Source organism: Myodes glareolus, chromosome 14 (assembly GCF_982192425.1).
Source record: "Myodes glareolus chromosome 14, mMyoGla1.1, whole genome shotgun sequence".
Lineage (NCBI taxonomy): Eukaryota > Metazoa > Chordata > Mammalia > Rodentia > Cricetidae > Myodes > Myodes glareolus.
In genome coordinates, this window is record NC_142039.1 from 1,737,534 (window position 1) to 1,753,106 (window position 15,573).

The following is a 15,573-nucleotide window of genomic DNA, read 5'->3' on the forward strand; positions in this document are numbered from 1 at the left end:
GGCTCTGAAATGCTGTCTTCTGTACAGGACAACCACTATAGTCATGGGCTCTCAATAAGTGCAGGCACTCACAAGGGGTCTGCACAAGAATGGTACCAGCAACAGCCAGGCATGGATACCAGATACTGGAGAGGTGCAGGGGCCCCACTACTCACTGCTGAACTATTTGCCATTGATAGGTGTAGGGGAAAGAGCAGTCAATTGTCTGCCCAGGTTCCAATGGATTCCAGTCACACTAAATGGGTCACACTAAATGGGTCACAAAACAAAACCAAAAGTTATGAATTCAGGGAAAGAGGCAAGTAGGGAAGAAAGGAGGTTGATAAGAGTGAGAGGAAGATAGGGACAGTGGAGGGACAGAGGACCCAGAATGGCTTATATGCATGTATCTTCGAAGTTGTCAAAGAACTTACTTAGTAATAAAAAGGAAAATATTTGTACTTAGAAGGTAACTATGTAAGAGGAAGGTGTGTGAAATTGCTTATAGCAGGCATTTCATTAGGTATAAACTTATTAACGCATTACTTTTACTCCTTAAATATACAAACTTGATAGAACCAAAATGGAAAATCAGGCAAGAATATTTGTGTTTATTAAACTCATCTGTGGATTTTTTAAAACCCCCAAGGAAAATAATCAGTATCAGTTTTTTTCATCCACTCATAGGCTGGAAGTGTTTGGGTCTCAGGAATAATTCAAAACAGCAACAAAAAGTTGAGATCTAAAAAAGTGACTGGTTCTGGGGTTATTAGTGCATCTTTACCAAGGCTAATCATTCTGGGATTTCTGCTTGCCTTCAGTTTTGTGTTGGCCCTTCCTGTATTCCAACAATGCATTCTGGGGAAGAGGCTACAAATGGTAGCCACTCTGCAGGCTCCCTCTTGTGGTAACAATGAAAATCAGAGGAACATTAAATTACCAATGCCAGAATGTATCCAGAGGAGGAGTACCAGCAGCCAATGAAGGCTTGGGTTTAGGTTATGATCGTCCAAAAACAGTTAAACCTTTGATGTCTATATTTATGAAAACTCTGAAAATTAACCTATACAACTTAACAGTTCAAACTGTCACTTAGAGATATGCATAAACAATTAAAGATCAAATTGATTAGATCAACTCTATGAGAATAGAAAAATAGGAAAAGCCATATGCAATGAAAAATGGAGAAATAAAAAGTGCCCTGAACTAACATTTTAAAGGAGGCTCATTTATTAACAATTCTTCCAGAGCTGCGCTGTCTGGACAGCTTTCACAGTCCACAGATCTTGTGAACAGGGCTCACTGAGCACTGTGCTTTTGTGGAGAAGCCTGGCTTGGCTCGCTGTGGCTCCTTCCCACTCACAAACACAACTCCAGTGACATGCCATCTATGAACTCTAGCTCGCTTCGGTAGAGTTGCTTCAGGGCTTCCGGATCCTTCCTAACCAAGTGTTCTTGGGCATGTACTTCAGAGAGGGCAGATCTGAGCTCTTTCATTTCTAATTCCATCTGTGTTAGGACTGCAGTGTCTGGATTCTTTTGAAGGCACACTAAGTTTTTCTTTCACTGCTGCTTCTCCCTAAAACAAATGAAAGCGGTGTGTTATTTAAAATCCGAAACCAATGACCTGTTCTGAGTTTAATGCTCTAGCTTTGCATCAGTAACTCAGAGAACAATTTCAGTGCATGAAAAAGTAGCCTGCCATTTTGAATATGTGAAATCAGCAACAACTATTATCGGGTTTATATTTATAGGGGTTGGAGAGATGGTTTGGGGGTTAAAAGCACTTTTGCTGTTCTGGAGGACCAAGTTTGGTTCCCAGTGCTTGGTAGGCAGCTCACAACCTCCTGTAACTTTGATTCTAAAGGATACAATGCCCTCTTCTGGTCTCAGAGGGTACCATCACTCACATGCACATATTACATTCAGTCATACACATAATATTTTAAAATAAAATAAATTAAAAATAACATCAGCAATTTAGATTCATCTTCTTGCTGTGGTTTGGAAGCAGGTCCTAGCACATGTTAGGCAAGCTCTCTTCCATTTTACATCCTCAGCTCCAATTTATATTTGTGTTAGTATTTGTGTAATATACAAACATTGTATTATACAAACATTAATAAGAAGGATCTAGAGATTTTTAAATTTTTAATAGTGAACAATGTAACTTAAGAACAAGGTATGACAATAAAAGAACTTCCAGAAGTATCACCATCCCTAATTTCAAACCCTCTACAGATCTATAGTAATAAAAACCACATGGTATTGGCATAAAAACAGACACACTGATCAACAGAATTGAATCAAAGACCCAGAGGTAAATCTACACACATATAGACACCTGATTTTCAACCTGTCAAAATTATACAACGAAAAAAAAAGTATCTTCAACAAATGATGCTGGAATAACTAGAGTTGGCAAGTAGAATGCAAATAGATCTATATCTACCACCCTTCACGAAACTCAAGTCCAAGAGGAGCAAAGACCTCAACATAAATCCAGATACACTAAACCTAACAGAAGAAAAAGTAGGAAAAAACCTCGAACACATTGGTTTAGGAGACAACTTCCTGAACAGAATACCAATAGCACAGGCACTAAGATTGACAATTAATATATAGGATCTCATGAAATTATAAAGTTTCTGTCAGGCAAAGGACAGCAGTAGAAACAAGTCCCAGTGCCATTATCAATGGCTTCTCAGTCAGCCCCCATTGTCAGCCCGCAAATTTTAGCAGACAAGAAAATAACACAACAGTCACCTGGACAGCATGTAGGGCTGGGAAATTTTTCTTAGGGGCCATTGCAGAGCAACCAGACAGCATTCCCATAAAATGGAAAACTGAAAAACCTGTATGGATAAAGCAATTGCCCTTAAGTAAGGAAAAATTATAGGCTGCTCATTCCCTGGTCTGTTCCCAGGAACAGTTAGAGGCAGGACGCATACTGTCACCCACTTCTCCCTGGAATACTACTGTCTTTGTTATTAAGGAAAAGTCTGGTAAATGGAGGCTCCTGTAAGATCTTAGAGCAGTGAATGATTGTATGGAAATAATGGGGGCAACTCAACCTGGGTTGCCTCAGCCTGTGGGTATTCCTGCAGGATACTACCTTTTACTTATTGACCTGAAAGATTGTTTTTTTCACCATTCCATTGCATCCAGAAGAGTCTGATAAATTTGCTTTCAGTATACCTTCTATAAATTTCAAAGAACCATATAGACGCTACCAATGGGTAATATTACCCCTAAGGAATGGCTAATAGTCTTGTCATCTGCCAAATGCTTGCAGCCCGAGTTATTGCCCCAATAAGGTATAAGTATATTTCAAAAGCAGGTCACTGATATTGTTTTTAAAAAATGCTCTCTGTGCACAGAACTTTTAGTTGTTCCCCACTTGGAAGTTAATCCTCATGGGCTTGCTCTGAATTCCATATGGCAAATGGATGTTACCCATGTCCCTTCTTTTGGGTATATGCAATATGTTCACGTAACCGTGGATACATATTCTCATCTATTTTGCCTCATTTATTTTTGCACATATAAGAGAAAATTTACGGATGTTAAAAGTCACTGTCTCCAGGCTTTTGCCTTCATGGGAGTTCCAAAAGCTATAAACACTGACAATGGGCCAGCCTACACCAGCACTGGCTTTGCTAAATTTTGCTGATTTCTCTATTTCTCATAAGACAGGAATACCTTATAATCCTCAAGGACAAGCCATAATGGAGTGCATGTATGGTACGCTCAAAGCCTATTTGCATAAAAAATAAAAGAAGGAATATGGTTCAACCCCTGAGACCATTTACCTTTTATTTTATACATTTTAAAAATTTTGTTTGTTGATGTTCAGTTTTGTACTGCTGCTGCCTAGCATTGGTGGCCAGTTTCTTCGGGGATGCCTCACATCAAATGGAAGAATCTAGCAGATGGCACTTGGTGTGGTCCAGATCCTGTACTGGTAGGGGAGAGGGGCTGTTTGTGTTTTCCCACAGGATGCTGACAGTCCAGTGTGGGTACGTGAGTACCTGGTGCATGCTGTGGATTTTCCTGTCCAGGAGCCTGAGGACAGGATAGAGCCAAGAGATCAAATAGACACTGGTAAAGAATCCTCTGTTTCTGGAGTCAGTGGGATTGGATAGCTCTGTGTGGCCCTATTTCTTGTCTACTAATTTTAGCACAGATAAACCAGCTATGTCTTTGGATACCACATAAAACATTATCACAGGAATTTGGAAAATTCCTCAGTTGCAGATACTTCTGCTTAGCAGAATTTGCCCAGCTCCAATCAGTCACTGCTGGCCTGGGATCTTGAGTTATGATTGGAGTCTTTCCATACTTTGGGCTGTGTGCATTACCACCTCCCCCTAGACTCTTAATTCCCATTTAGCAAAAAAATTGTACTTTATCATCCTGCTAATGTTTCTGGAGTTTTAAAATGTTCCAAGCAGATTTGTCAACTCAAGAGTTGCTGGGGTCCTGAGGAGCTGGCTGTGGTGGTCTGAGTGCTGAGGATTGATTGTCCTTCTACCTGTCAACACATTCCATGATAATCAACTCATCCAGCATTGAGAAAGAAGAAATTTTGGCATTAAAACAGCCATAATGGCCACCATTGCTGTGGCTGCCACAGGGGCTCCAGCTGCTGCAGTTGCCATTAGTCAGTTAGTTGCTTCTGCTAGCACAATAGATACCTTATCAGGGCAGGTTGCAAATGCCTTGGCCACTCAAAATGATATTAATAGCTATATTCACGAAGAAATATTGTAGTTACTTTTGTAATTGATTTTGGTTCAAGACCACTGCTAAGGCTACAACTTATCAGATACAGTGAAAACGCTTAATGCTGCTATTCATGGACCCTGGAGTGCACGATTTAAAAATTGGCTCTTGAGATTATTCTAGTTAACAATACCAGGGTTCCTCCCACCAGCACTGAGATCTTACTTAAAGGGCTCCAATTTGTGGGCAGACTCATTAAGGGTTGAGCAGGCACAGCCTCCTTAGGAGTGCTTATATGTGCTGGAGGTCCTTCTGTTTGTGTGTTGCTTTCATTGGTTAAAGAAACTGCTTGGCCTGATAGGGCAGAACTTAGGTAGGAGAAGACAGAACTGAATTCTGGGAGAAAGAAGGCAGAGAGAGAGAGAGCCTCCTGCCATGGAGTCACTAGAGTCAGACATGCATGTGACCAGATGTCACAATTGTCATTAGAGAGGTTTCATCCAGCAACTGATGGAAACAGATGCAGACTCACAGTCAAACACTAGGCAGAGTTCTGTAAATCCTGCAGAAGATGAAGAGAAAGAATTGTAGGAGCCAGAGGGGTCAAGGACCCCACAAGAAAACCCACAGAATCAACTAACCTGGATTCATCAGGACTCACAGAGACTGAACCAACAACAAGGGAGCCTGCATGGAACTGACCTATGTTCTCTGCATATATATTACAGCTGTGTAGCTTGGTCCTCTTGTGAAACTCTTAACAGTGGGAATGCGGGTTGGCTGCAACTCTTTTACAGGCTTTTGGGACCATACTCTTCATAATAGGTTGCCTTTCCCAGCCTTAAATTCATGGGGAGGAACTTAGTCTTACTACAACTTGACATGGCATGTTTTGTTGGTACTCATCAAGACCTTCCCTTTCCTAAACAAAAACACAAGATGAGTAGATTTGGGGGGGGGGAGACAGAAGTGGATGAGAAAAGAGGAAAGGAGGGAGGGAACGCCATGGACAGGATGTAAAATAAATAAACTTATTCATCTATTTAAAAAAGAACAAGGTATGAATGTGGCAGTCTCTACGCCTAGAAAAAAGCAGAAGTGATAAGGGCTTCAAGGTCAGTGGGAAAATGATGATAAAGTCTGTGAGACCAGGACTCAGCAAAAGGCAGCCAGAAGTAGAGCTGATGTGAGCAGCAGGAGAAATGAAGCATAAAGGAGCCAGTATACACTGCTCCAGATACCTGCTCTCCATTTGTAACCTCCACACAAGTCAAATCATGACATAATTCTAAAATAATTGTCTTGTGAAACAACATCAAATCCAGACTGCTGTGAAAACATATGATGTGAAGACCCAGCCACGATCATGACTATAACTATATGCTGAGTCTTCAGAAACATGGAAACTGGGACTGAAGTTTCTAGATAAACTATAGGGTTACAAAAGTCTTAGAGGCATTGCTGAGGTACAGTGTCCCAAGCATTCCAAAGTGAGAAGGTTCATCTCAGAGATATTTGCAAAAGTGGCTTTTACAGTGTCATGAATCCCAATAAAACTCAGGGAGACTCAATATCCTGAAAGAAGTGAAGTAACAAAATACTGCTCACTCACTTGAATTAGTAGCAACTAAAACAGTTTCAGTTGTACATATAAATATATGTGTATAATTGAACATAACACACACACACACACACATATTAGAAAGAGAGAGAGAGAGAGAGAGAGAGAGAGAGAGAGAGAGAGAGAGAGAGAAAGAGAGAGAGAACAGTAAAAGTGAATGAGGCCTCTGGATGTTAGAAGTTCTCCGTACTCAGATATAAACATTAGGTACTTTCTCTTTCTTGGGGAAAAATAAGAAGGAAACAAAAGTGACCTAGAGGATTCAGCAAAGAGCCCTAGAGAACCATCCCCAAACTGAGGGCTGATTTTTTTTTCACTGAAGTCTCATGTCGGTAGTGCCCCTTATGTGACTCCCATTTCTGTCTGTGAGATAGGAAGAGTGTGATAGGTTAGCAGAATATAGTGTGTGGGTGATGACAGCTTGTCTCCTGACCTCTGAAGTCTCCACATAGAGAGAAATTGTTTCAAAAAATATTACCCTAGTAACCACATCCCAGGAACCAGAGCCCCACCTGGACCTGATGATACTGATAAGACCTTATGCATCAAGATATCATGAAGTCATAACATCTGAACAGTGGCAGGTACTGAGATCACATGGGAGGTGGAAGCCACTGCAGACATAGAGCAGAGTACGCTGGATTTAGGCAGCCATCCTTTCATGGTCACTCCACAGAGAAGGATGGACAGAGAATGATAACTTTCAACATTAGGTGGGGAGAGGTTCCAGCTGCCACTCCACATGACCTTTCAGTCTACACAGGAGTTCCAGCTGCCTCCCCAGGGAAAGAGGCATCCTCGAATAATGCAATGTCTCCAGCCACCCAGCTGTTGGGGCCAGTCTCGACAAAAATACATTTCTCCAGAGTGGAGGCATGGGAAATTAGAAATACAGTAAAGAATATGAAGATGTAAATGAAAATAATAAAACACAGAAATATATAAGATAGTACCAGGAGGGAATTTTTTTAATGAATACTGAAAATTCACCCATGTTTATTTCCAACTGCTTAATATACCCCCATTCTAAAACGTAGGAGTAAAACAAAAGACTGCATTAACATACAAATTAAAAGTCATGGCTACATTCATTGTTCATGGCCTAGACTCACACCCTAGACCAAACACTCTATAGGCAAACCACTCCCTGGATAGAATCCCAAGTTGTTTCTATAAAGGAAACTGGAACTTAAGTGGATCCTTAGACTTTTGTTTTACGTAAGAATTAACTACTTCCCTATTTTAGTAGCAAAAGGTCAGGCAATGAGCCACACCTCTTTGACAAAAGACTTCAGAGAGCAGAACTCTCTGATTTACAACTAGGTGGGACCTTGTTTGAATCAGAAGCACAATAACCTTGAATGAACAAGAAACAAGTTCCAAACTTTCTGACCTTTGGCCTTTTTGGGCCTCCACACACCAGCTACCAGAGATTGCTCCAGCATCCTAGGCACAAAGCTCTTCCAACCTCTGCTGAGAGGCAGAGAGCCAGCTTTCCAGAATTTCCCAAACCACAGATTCAAAGGGAAATACATGTCTGAAGCCACTAAATTTAGTAATATAAACGGAAAGGATTGGTTTGAAAAAGACTCAGAAAGAGAGCCACTTCTACCACAGAAGTTAGTGTTCCTTAAAGAAGAGCTGAAAAACACGGAGACCAGGCTGACTAAACATCAGCCAACAATGCTGATCAGAAGCACAGAAGCCAGGAACGTTCTCTACAGCTATGTGGAAGGTTTTACACAGCACCCTCCTGTGTAAATTCTTACAGTGAGGCCAGTGTGTCCCCAGAATTTCACCTCAAGTTAGGGATTATAGAAAGTGAGTATTAATTATGTGTTCACTAACCACTATTAATTCTGGTAATATAAGGGTTACATTTCATGGCATGTTAATAAAATAAAAATGTTATAAGACAGCCTGACTTCCTACTTGTAAATCTTAGCAGTATCATGGTATGCTGCTTAGTTTTATCCAGAAGCTAGTTTTAAAGACAAGAAAATTCTTTCTAATAAGGAAAAAAAGACATGAGTTTCCCTGATAACATGTATGTAATACTATAGCTCAGTCTTCAATGCCTGTCAGAAGTTTTCAGACTTTTTTTTTTCAAGATTTAGTGATTTTTGATCCCACAAATGATTACAGATTACCTCAAGTCTTACCATGGAAACTGGAATGTTTACTTCAACATGACTTACTTTTGAAACCTCATGAAAACTCTGTCTTCTGCCCTCACACCCATGTCCTTTCTTTGGGGGCATATTCAAGATCTTCTTTATACTGTAAGAAGGCAAAGGAGGGGAGTTTTTTTTTAGCAAGTAAACACCCTGACACTTGTTTAAATAAATATTATACCCTATTGTATGGAGGAAACATCTGCAAACCACAATCCTGTCTCAAAGCGACTTTACTTGAAATCATTTGGATTACATTATACTCTTAGATAACTGATGTCTTAGTTAGGTAATTATTGTGATGAAACACTGAGCAAAAGCAACTTGGGAGGGAAAGGATTTATTCTGCATGTATATTTTGAATCATTATCCATCAATGGAAGCCAGGAAGTCAAGACAGAAAGCGCAATGGGGCAGGAACCTGGAGGCAGAAGTTGATGTGGAGCCAATGGAGAAATGCTACTTATTGGCTTGCTCCTGCTGGCCTGTTCAATCTGCCTTCTTATAGAATCTGGGACCACCAGCGTAGGGGTGACACCACTCACAATGGGCTGGGCCATAAAGCTAAGAAATCTCAGGAAAATGCCCTACAGGCTAGTCTGCTACAGCTGAATCTTGTGGAGGCATTCTTCAGTTGATATTCCCTCCTCTTAGCTTGAGTCCACTTGATATTGATATGCACAGCAGAAAAATGGTTAATAATATAACTACATATTTTATATGTATGTTACCATAGAATATTAGCTTAATATTAACCATTAGCTATAACCCAGAAGTCAGTAGCTAAAGTGAAGAAGATAAGTGCACTTCTATATAATGTTTTCAAAATATCTATAAAAATATGCTTTGCTAACTGTAGAATATATTTTATAGGAAGAAAAGAAAGCACACACAAGAAAATATCGGGATAACTGGGCAACACAGCAGGGCTGGAGGCTGTGTTTATAAACCATACTATAGAAAGAAGGGTCGCTTGTTGGTTCCCAGCTGCCTAGCTAGCTTAGACCAGAAATAGTCATACAGAAACTATATTATTTAAAACACTGCTTGGTCCATTAGCTCTAGATTCTTATTGGCTAACTCTTACATCTTAATTTAACCCATCTCCATTAGTCTGTGTATCACCACATGACAGTGGCTTACCAGCTAAAGTTCCAGCAACTCTATCTCCAGCAGCAGCTCCATGGCATCTCCCTGACTCCACCCTTACTTTTCCCCAACATTCAGTCTAGCTTTCCCTGCCTACCTAAGTTGTGCCTTGCTATAGGCACAAAGCAGGTTTTTTAAATCATTAATGGTAATCACAGCACCCAGAGGGGACACCCACATCACCTCCCCTTTTCTGTTTGAATAAAAAGGAAGGTTTTAACTTTAACATGGTAAAATTACATATAACAAAACAGGCATCAAACAAGAATTACAGTTACAATATTTCTATTTACTTTATCTTTTATCATCTCAAGAAATAGGTTGGAAATCTGAAAAAGGATATGACAAATTTAACTAACAAAACTTGGTCAACTGAGATACTTTTGGAAATGGTATAGACAGATAGTAATTTATTTAAAGGAAGATTCAGCACTTTGGAGAAGGAAACAGCCAATTTGACACATAAAATCCAATCAATGACAGTGGGTACTGAAACATTATTTGAGAGAATTTGCACTGTTGAGTGTATTAATCAGAATTTGTCAAAGGAGTATGACAGATTGATAGAATGTCTCTCCAGAAAGGTAATATGCATGCTATAAAGATTATGTCCGAGGAGGAGAATGGACATACTTCATACCTTGAAATCCTCAATGCGGGCATTAGAGCAGAACACTGGATCCAGACGTTACAAAAGGCAGTGGTAAATAGATTTGAAAAGATTGAGGAAATTATCAAATTTGATGACCAAGAACAAAAGGTAAAAAGGCAAAATGTAACCTCGTTGGTACATAAAAATCTCTGGGATAGCTTCCCCAGAGTTCTGCCTGCCTTTCCAGTAATAACATCAGAAAAAGTATCTGGCTTCAATTACCCTACAGTTGTCAAGGAATATACACGGGAGCCCATACATATGACTGATCTAAAAGAAATTAAACAAGCAGTTGTAGCTTATGGACTACATTCGTCATTTGTTAGGGAAATGGTCAAAACTTGGGCTTTCAGTAGCAAAGCCACATCTTAAGATTGGGCTCAGCTAATTTCAGCAGTCTTAGAAAGTGGACCACAATTGCTTTGGAGGTGCTTTTTAAAAAAGGAAGCAAGAATTTTTAGAGCAACAAGAAAAAGCAAAAGGACTTGAGATTTCCCTAGATCAACTTCTAGGTGAAGGACTTTACTCTGATCCTCAGGATCAAGCTCTTTATGATGACCACACCTTGTCCCTATGTATTACAGCACCTTTAAAAGCTTGGGACATGATTCAGGAAGTAGGAAAGAGTTGAATCATATCTTAGGGTTAAACATGGTCAGAGAGAAACTTTTAGTGACTTTTTGCAAAAACTAGGGCTATACAAATAGGGGTAACTGACCCAGAAGCTATATGTATAATAATTGAATTGTTGTCTTATGAGAATGTCAACATTGAGTGAAAATGGATCCTTGGGCCTTTAAAGATCAGATTGGCACCAATGGATGAATGGGTTATGCATACAATGAATGTCGAGACACTTGACTATGGTACTGAAGCATGGCTGGAGAAGCAAATTTCCAATAGTAAGAGAAGACATCAGAATATCAAATGTTTTAATTGGGGTAGAATGGGACATCTGAGAAGCAATTGTAGACAATAGATTCCTAGGAATAATGCCTCCTCTGGGAATGGCAGAAATAGGAGGACTCAGACTTCAGGTATATGTAGAAGGTGTGGCAAAGGTCAACATTGGACCAATGAATGTAGGTCAATGAAAAACAGACAAGGCAACCCGATACCATCAGGAAACGCCATAGAGGTCCTCTGGCAGGCCCCCATGACAAATGTGGTCCAGTCATTTCCAGAGACTGTGGAGGATGTGTCTCTCCAGAAAAATTAAAAAATCCAATGCCTGCTGTAAAAAGCAATACTGGTCTAAACGATGGATTAACTGTGAAGGATAAGTCAAAAACTCCAGTAGGACAGAGGAAATGTATATTTTGGCAGACTTCTAGAAATGATCAAAGACCAAAGCTAAGAGTTTATATAAAATGGCAATTTATTGAAGACTTATTAGACATGGGTGTGGATGTAAGTATCATTACTCCAGAATCTTGGCATCCGAATTGGCCTCTTCAAGAGGCAGATGTTCAGTTCCTTGGAATTGGAACCACATCTTGGGTAAAGCAAAACATGAGATGGGTTGAATGCATAGGGCCAGAAGGGCAAATAGGAAGACTAAGGACTTATTGCAGTGAATTTGTGAGATCATAACCTATTGCAGCAATGAAATACCCAGATTAACATTCGTGAAGCCCCCAAAGCTTATGTTTCTGAGGAAAATATTAGAAGATATACAGACAATGGACACCAGTCATTCAGGCTGTACAAGAACACAAAGCAATTGATAAACCTTCAGAGGTACCAACAGCACTACCTTTAAAACAGTTAACTGAGAAACCAATATGGGTTAAGCAGTGGTCCCTAGCTGAGGAAAAGTTGCAGGCTTTAGAACAGATGGTACAAGGGCAAATAGAAGCTTGACATATAAAGAATCTATCAGCCCTTGGAATTCTCCTGTATTTTTTTGTTAAAAAGAAATCTGGAAAATGGAAAATGATGACAGATCTAAGGACTACAACAAGGTTATTCAGCCTATGGGTCCTCTACAATCTGGAATTCCTCTGCCTTCTCTGTTACAAAGGGGTGGCCTCTCATAGTTATTGATTTAAAGGACTGTTTCTTTACTATACCTTTACAAGAAAAGGAAATAGAAAAGTTTGCCTTCTCAGAGCCTACTTATAATAATTCTCAGCCTACTAGAAAATAATCAATGGACCGTCCTCCCACAGGAAATGCCCAATAGCCCCTCCCTGTGCCAATACTTTGTCAGCCTACCACTGGAAATAATTCATAAGCAATTTCCTAAGTCTAAAAATCTACCATTGCATGGATGATATTTTGTTATTTGATTCAAATACAGATACTTTAGAAAGGATGTTTGAAGAAGTAAAGAAAGTCTTGCCTAAATGGGGATTACAAATGGCTCCTGAAAAGATTCAAAGAGGAGATTTTGTTAATTACCTAGGTTACAGAATAGGCTTACAGAAAATTGGAGCACAAAGGCACAAATTAGGAGAGACTGGTTGCAGACTCTTAATGACTTTCAAAGATTATTGGGAGACATTTCCAGTCTATGACTGCCTGTTGGGATAAAACCTGATCTAATAATTCATTTAAACAAAACCTTAGATGGTGATAAAGACTTGAATAATCCAAGAGAATTAACAGTTGAAGTGGAAAAGGAATTGACAACTGTTGAGGAGAAATTACAGGAGGCATATGTGGATAGAGTGAAACCAAATCTTAATGGTATATTAGTCATGTAGCCTTCCAGAATTTCTCCTATGGGGATTTTAATGCGGAGGGGAGATATTTTATTAAAATGGATCTTTTAACCACATAAACAAAGTAAAAATTAAAAACCTATGTGGAAAAAGTCTCCACATTAATCATAAAACGTAAATTGAGACTTTGTCAATTAGCAGGTATAGACCTAGCAGAGATTATAGTGCCTTTTACAGCTGATGAAATTAAAAAGTTATGGGAAGACAATAAACCCTGGCAAAGAGCTTGTACTAATTTTGAGGGGGAAATTAATAGCAATTATCTCAAAAGTGATAGACTTAACATTATAAAGAGAACTTCTTGGATTCTTTCCCTAATTGTATGTGATGCACCAATAACTGGAGACTGTACATTTTATACTGATGCAAATAAAACAGGGAAGGCAGGTTACAAATCAGAAGAATTAAGTAAGGTGGAACAAAGCCCTTATAATTCTGTTCAAAAGGCACAATTATATGCCATTCTTATGGTACAAAGGGATTTTAAAGAACCTCTTAATATAGTTACTGATTCACAATATGCAGAAAGAGTTGTCTTATATATTGAAACTGCTGAATTTATACCAGATGATATGGAATTGACTTCATTATTCATCCAGGTGCAAGACATAATCAGGAATAGGCTTTGTCCTATGTACATAACATACATTCAATCTCATGTATTGGATATGGGTCTACCAGGTCCTCTAGCACAAGGTAATGCAGAAATTTATCAATTATTGATTGGAAGTGTGTTGCAGGCCTCAGAATTTCATAAAAAACATCACCTCAATAACAAAGGTTTAATGAAAGAGTTTTCCATTACATGGTAACAAGCTAAGGAGATTATAAAGAGATGTTCTACTTGCTCTTTCTATATCAAACACCATTGCCTGCAGGGAGTAACCCTAAGGGTACTCAAAGGAATGAAATCTAGAAGATGAATGTGTTCCACTTTAGGGAATTTTGGTAAATTAAAATATGTACACCACACCATAAACACATATTCAGGTTTTCAATGGGCAACTGCCTTGAGCTCAGAAAAGGCTGATGTAGTAATCACACATTTATTAGAAGTTATGGCCATCATGGGCATTTCGGCACAAATAAAGACAGACAATGGTCCACCATATGTATCTAAGAAAAGGAAATGTTTTTTGTTTATTATAATGTAAAGCACATTACAGGTATACCAAATAATTCTACAGGTCAGGAAGTTATAGGAAGGTCAAATTGTACTATAAAGGATATGATGAACCAACAGAAAGGGATGAAAAATACCTTCAGAAATAGATTGCATAACACTTTATTAACCTTGAATTTTCTTTGAATTTTCTTAACTCTAATGAGAAAGGAACAACAGCAGCAGAGAGACATTGGATAATGGAAAGAACTTCTGAATTGAATCAACCAGTATATTTCAAGAATGTGTGGACTTCACAATGGAAACCAAGAGATGTGCTACGTTGGGGAAGAGGTTTTGCTTATTTCCATAGGAGAAGAAAAACTATGGATACCATCATAATTAATAAAGATTCAGTTTAAAAAGGAGAACCCTATTGAAATAAAGAAATGATAGCTCATCCACAGTGGTGACAACCATACAGGTGGTAAGGAAAGCCATATAGGGCTGGGTCAGGGTTCTGCTCTTATCTTTATAGGAAAATTACATGTCATCAAAATTCAAGAGACCCTGGATGTTTGAATGATGACAAAAGAAAAAATAACTACCCACTAAGGAGCATCTAGAAAACAGAATATGGTTTATGAATCAAGGTACTGTTTATACTTACATTTATATACACACACACACACACATGCGCACACACTCATATATATATATATATATATATATATATATATATATATGGTTTTGGAGTTGGACAATGACTCTGTACTTCTCTAAATCCAAGCTTGTTGTTAAAAGGTACATTCAGAATTTCTGTCTCATATCAGGAGCCATCTGGTATGGGACAGAAGGAAGACTTTAGGAAAAATTTTATTTTCCCTGTAGCATGAAGGCCAGTTTGTTGGGGTTTCTGTCCCGCCAAGTACCCCACAACCAGCATACCCCAAAGAAAATCACACGGAGTCTACATTAGGTTATAAACTGATTGGCCCATTAGCTCAGTCTTCTTATTAACTAATTCTTACATCTTACAGTAACACATAATTCTTGTCTGTGTTAGCCATGTGGCTCAGTACTTTTTCCAGCTGTCAGCTCACATGTTGCTTCTTCAGTGGTCTGGGCAGCTTCCTCCTCCCTAGCCTTCTCCTATTCTCATTGCCCCACCTCTACTTCCTGTCTGGTTGACCCGCCTATACTTCCTGCCTGGCCAATCAGAGTTTTATTAAAATACATGATTGACAGAATAAAGACAATTCTCCCACACCATTTCCCCATGCCTATTTTGCCTATGTCATATTTTTCATTGTATATATGTTTATATAAATGATGTTTAAGTTTTCCATGATGAACAATAGATTTTCCTACAAATCCTTTTCCTGCAATAATCTTTGAAGTTTCCAGGAAGAAGATGGGGCCCTACAGCAACCACTACACCTAGT

General features: G+C 39.0%; 1 protein-coding gene across 1 annotated transcript in view; it reads right to left on the reverse strand.

Moving 5' to 3' along the window:
• Positions 1-1,186: 1,186 nt before the first annotated feature.
• The window catches only part of LOC146891886 (uncharacterized), a 29,488-nt gene continuing 15,101 nt past the window's right edge, over positions 1,187-15,573 (reverse strand). The window contains 3 exon segments of the mRNA XM_087896731.1: positions 1,187-1,537; positions 1,539-1,558; positions 8,524-8,605. Of these exon segments, the coding sequence (XP_087752857.1) occupies positions 1,339-1,537; positions 1,539-1,558; positions 8,524-8,605 (301 nt within the window). The 3' untranslated portion in view covers positions 1,187-1,338.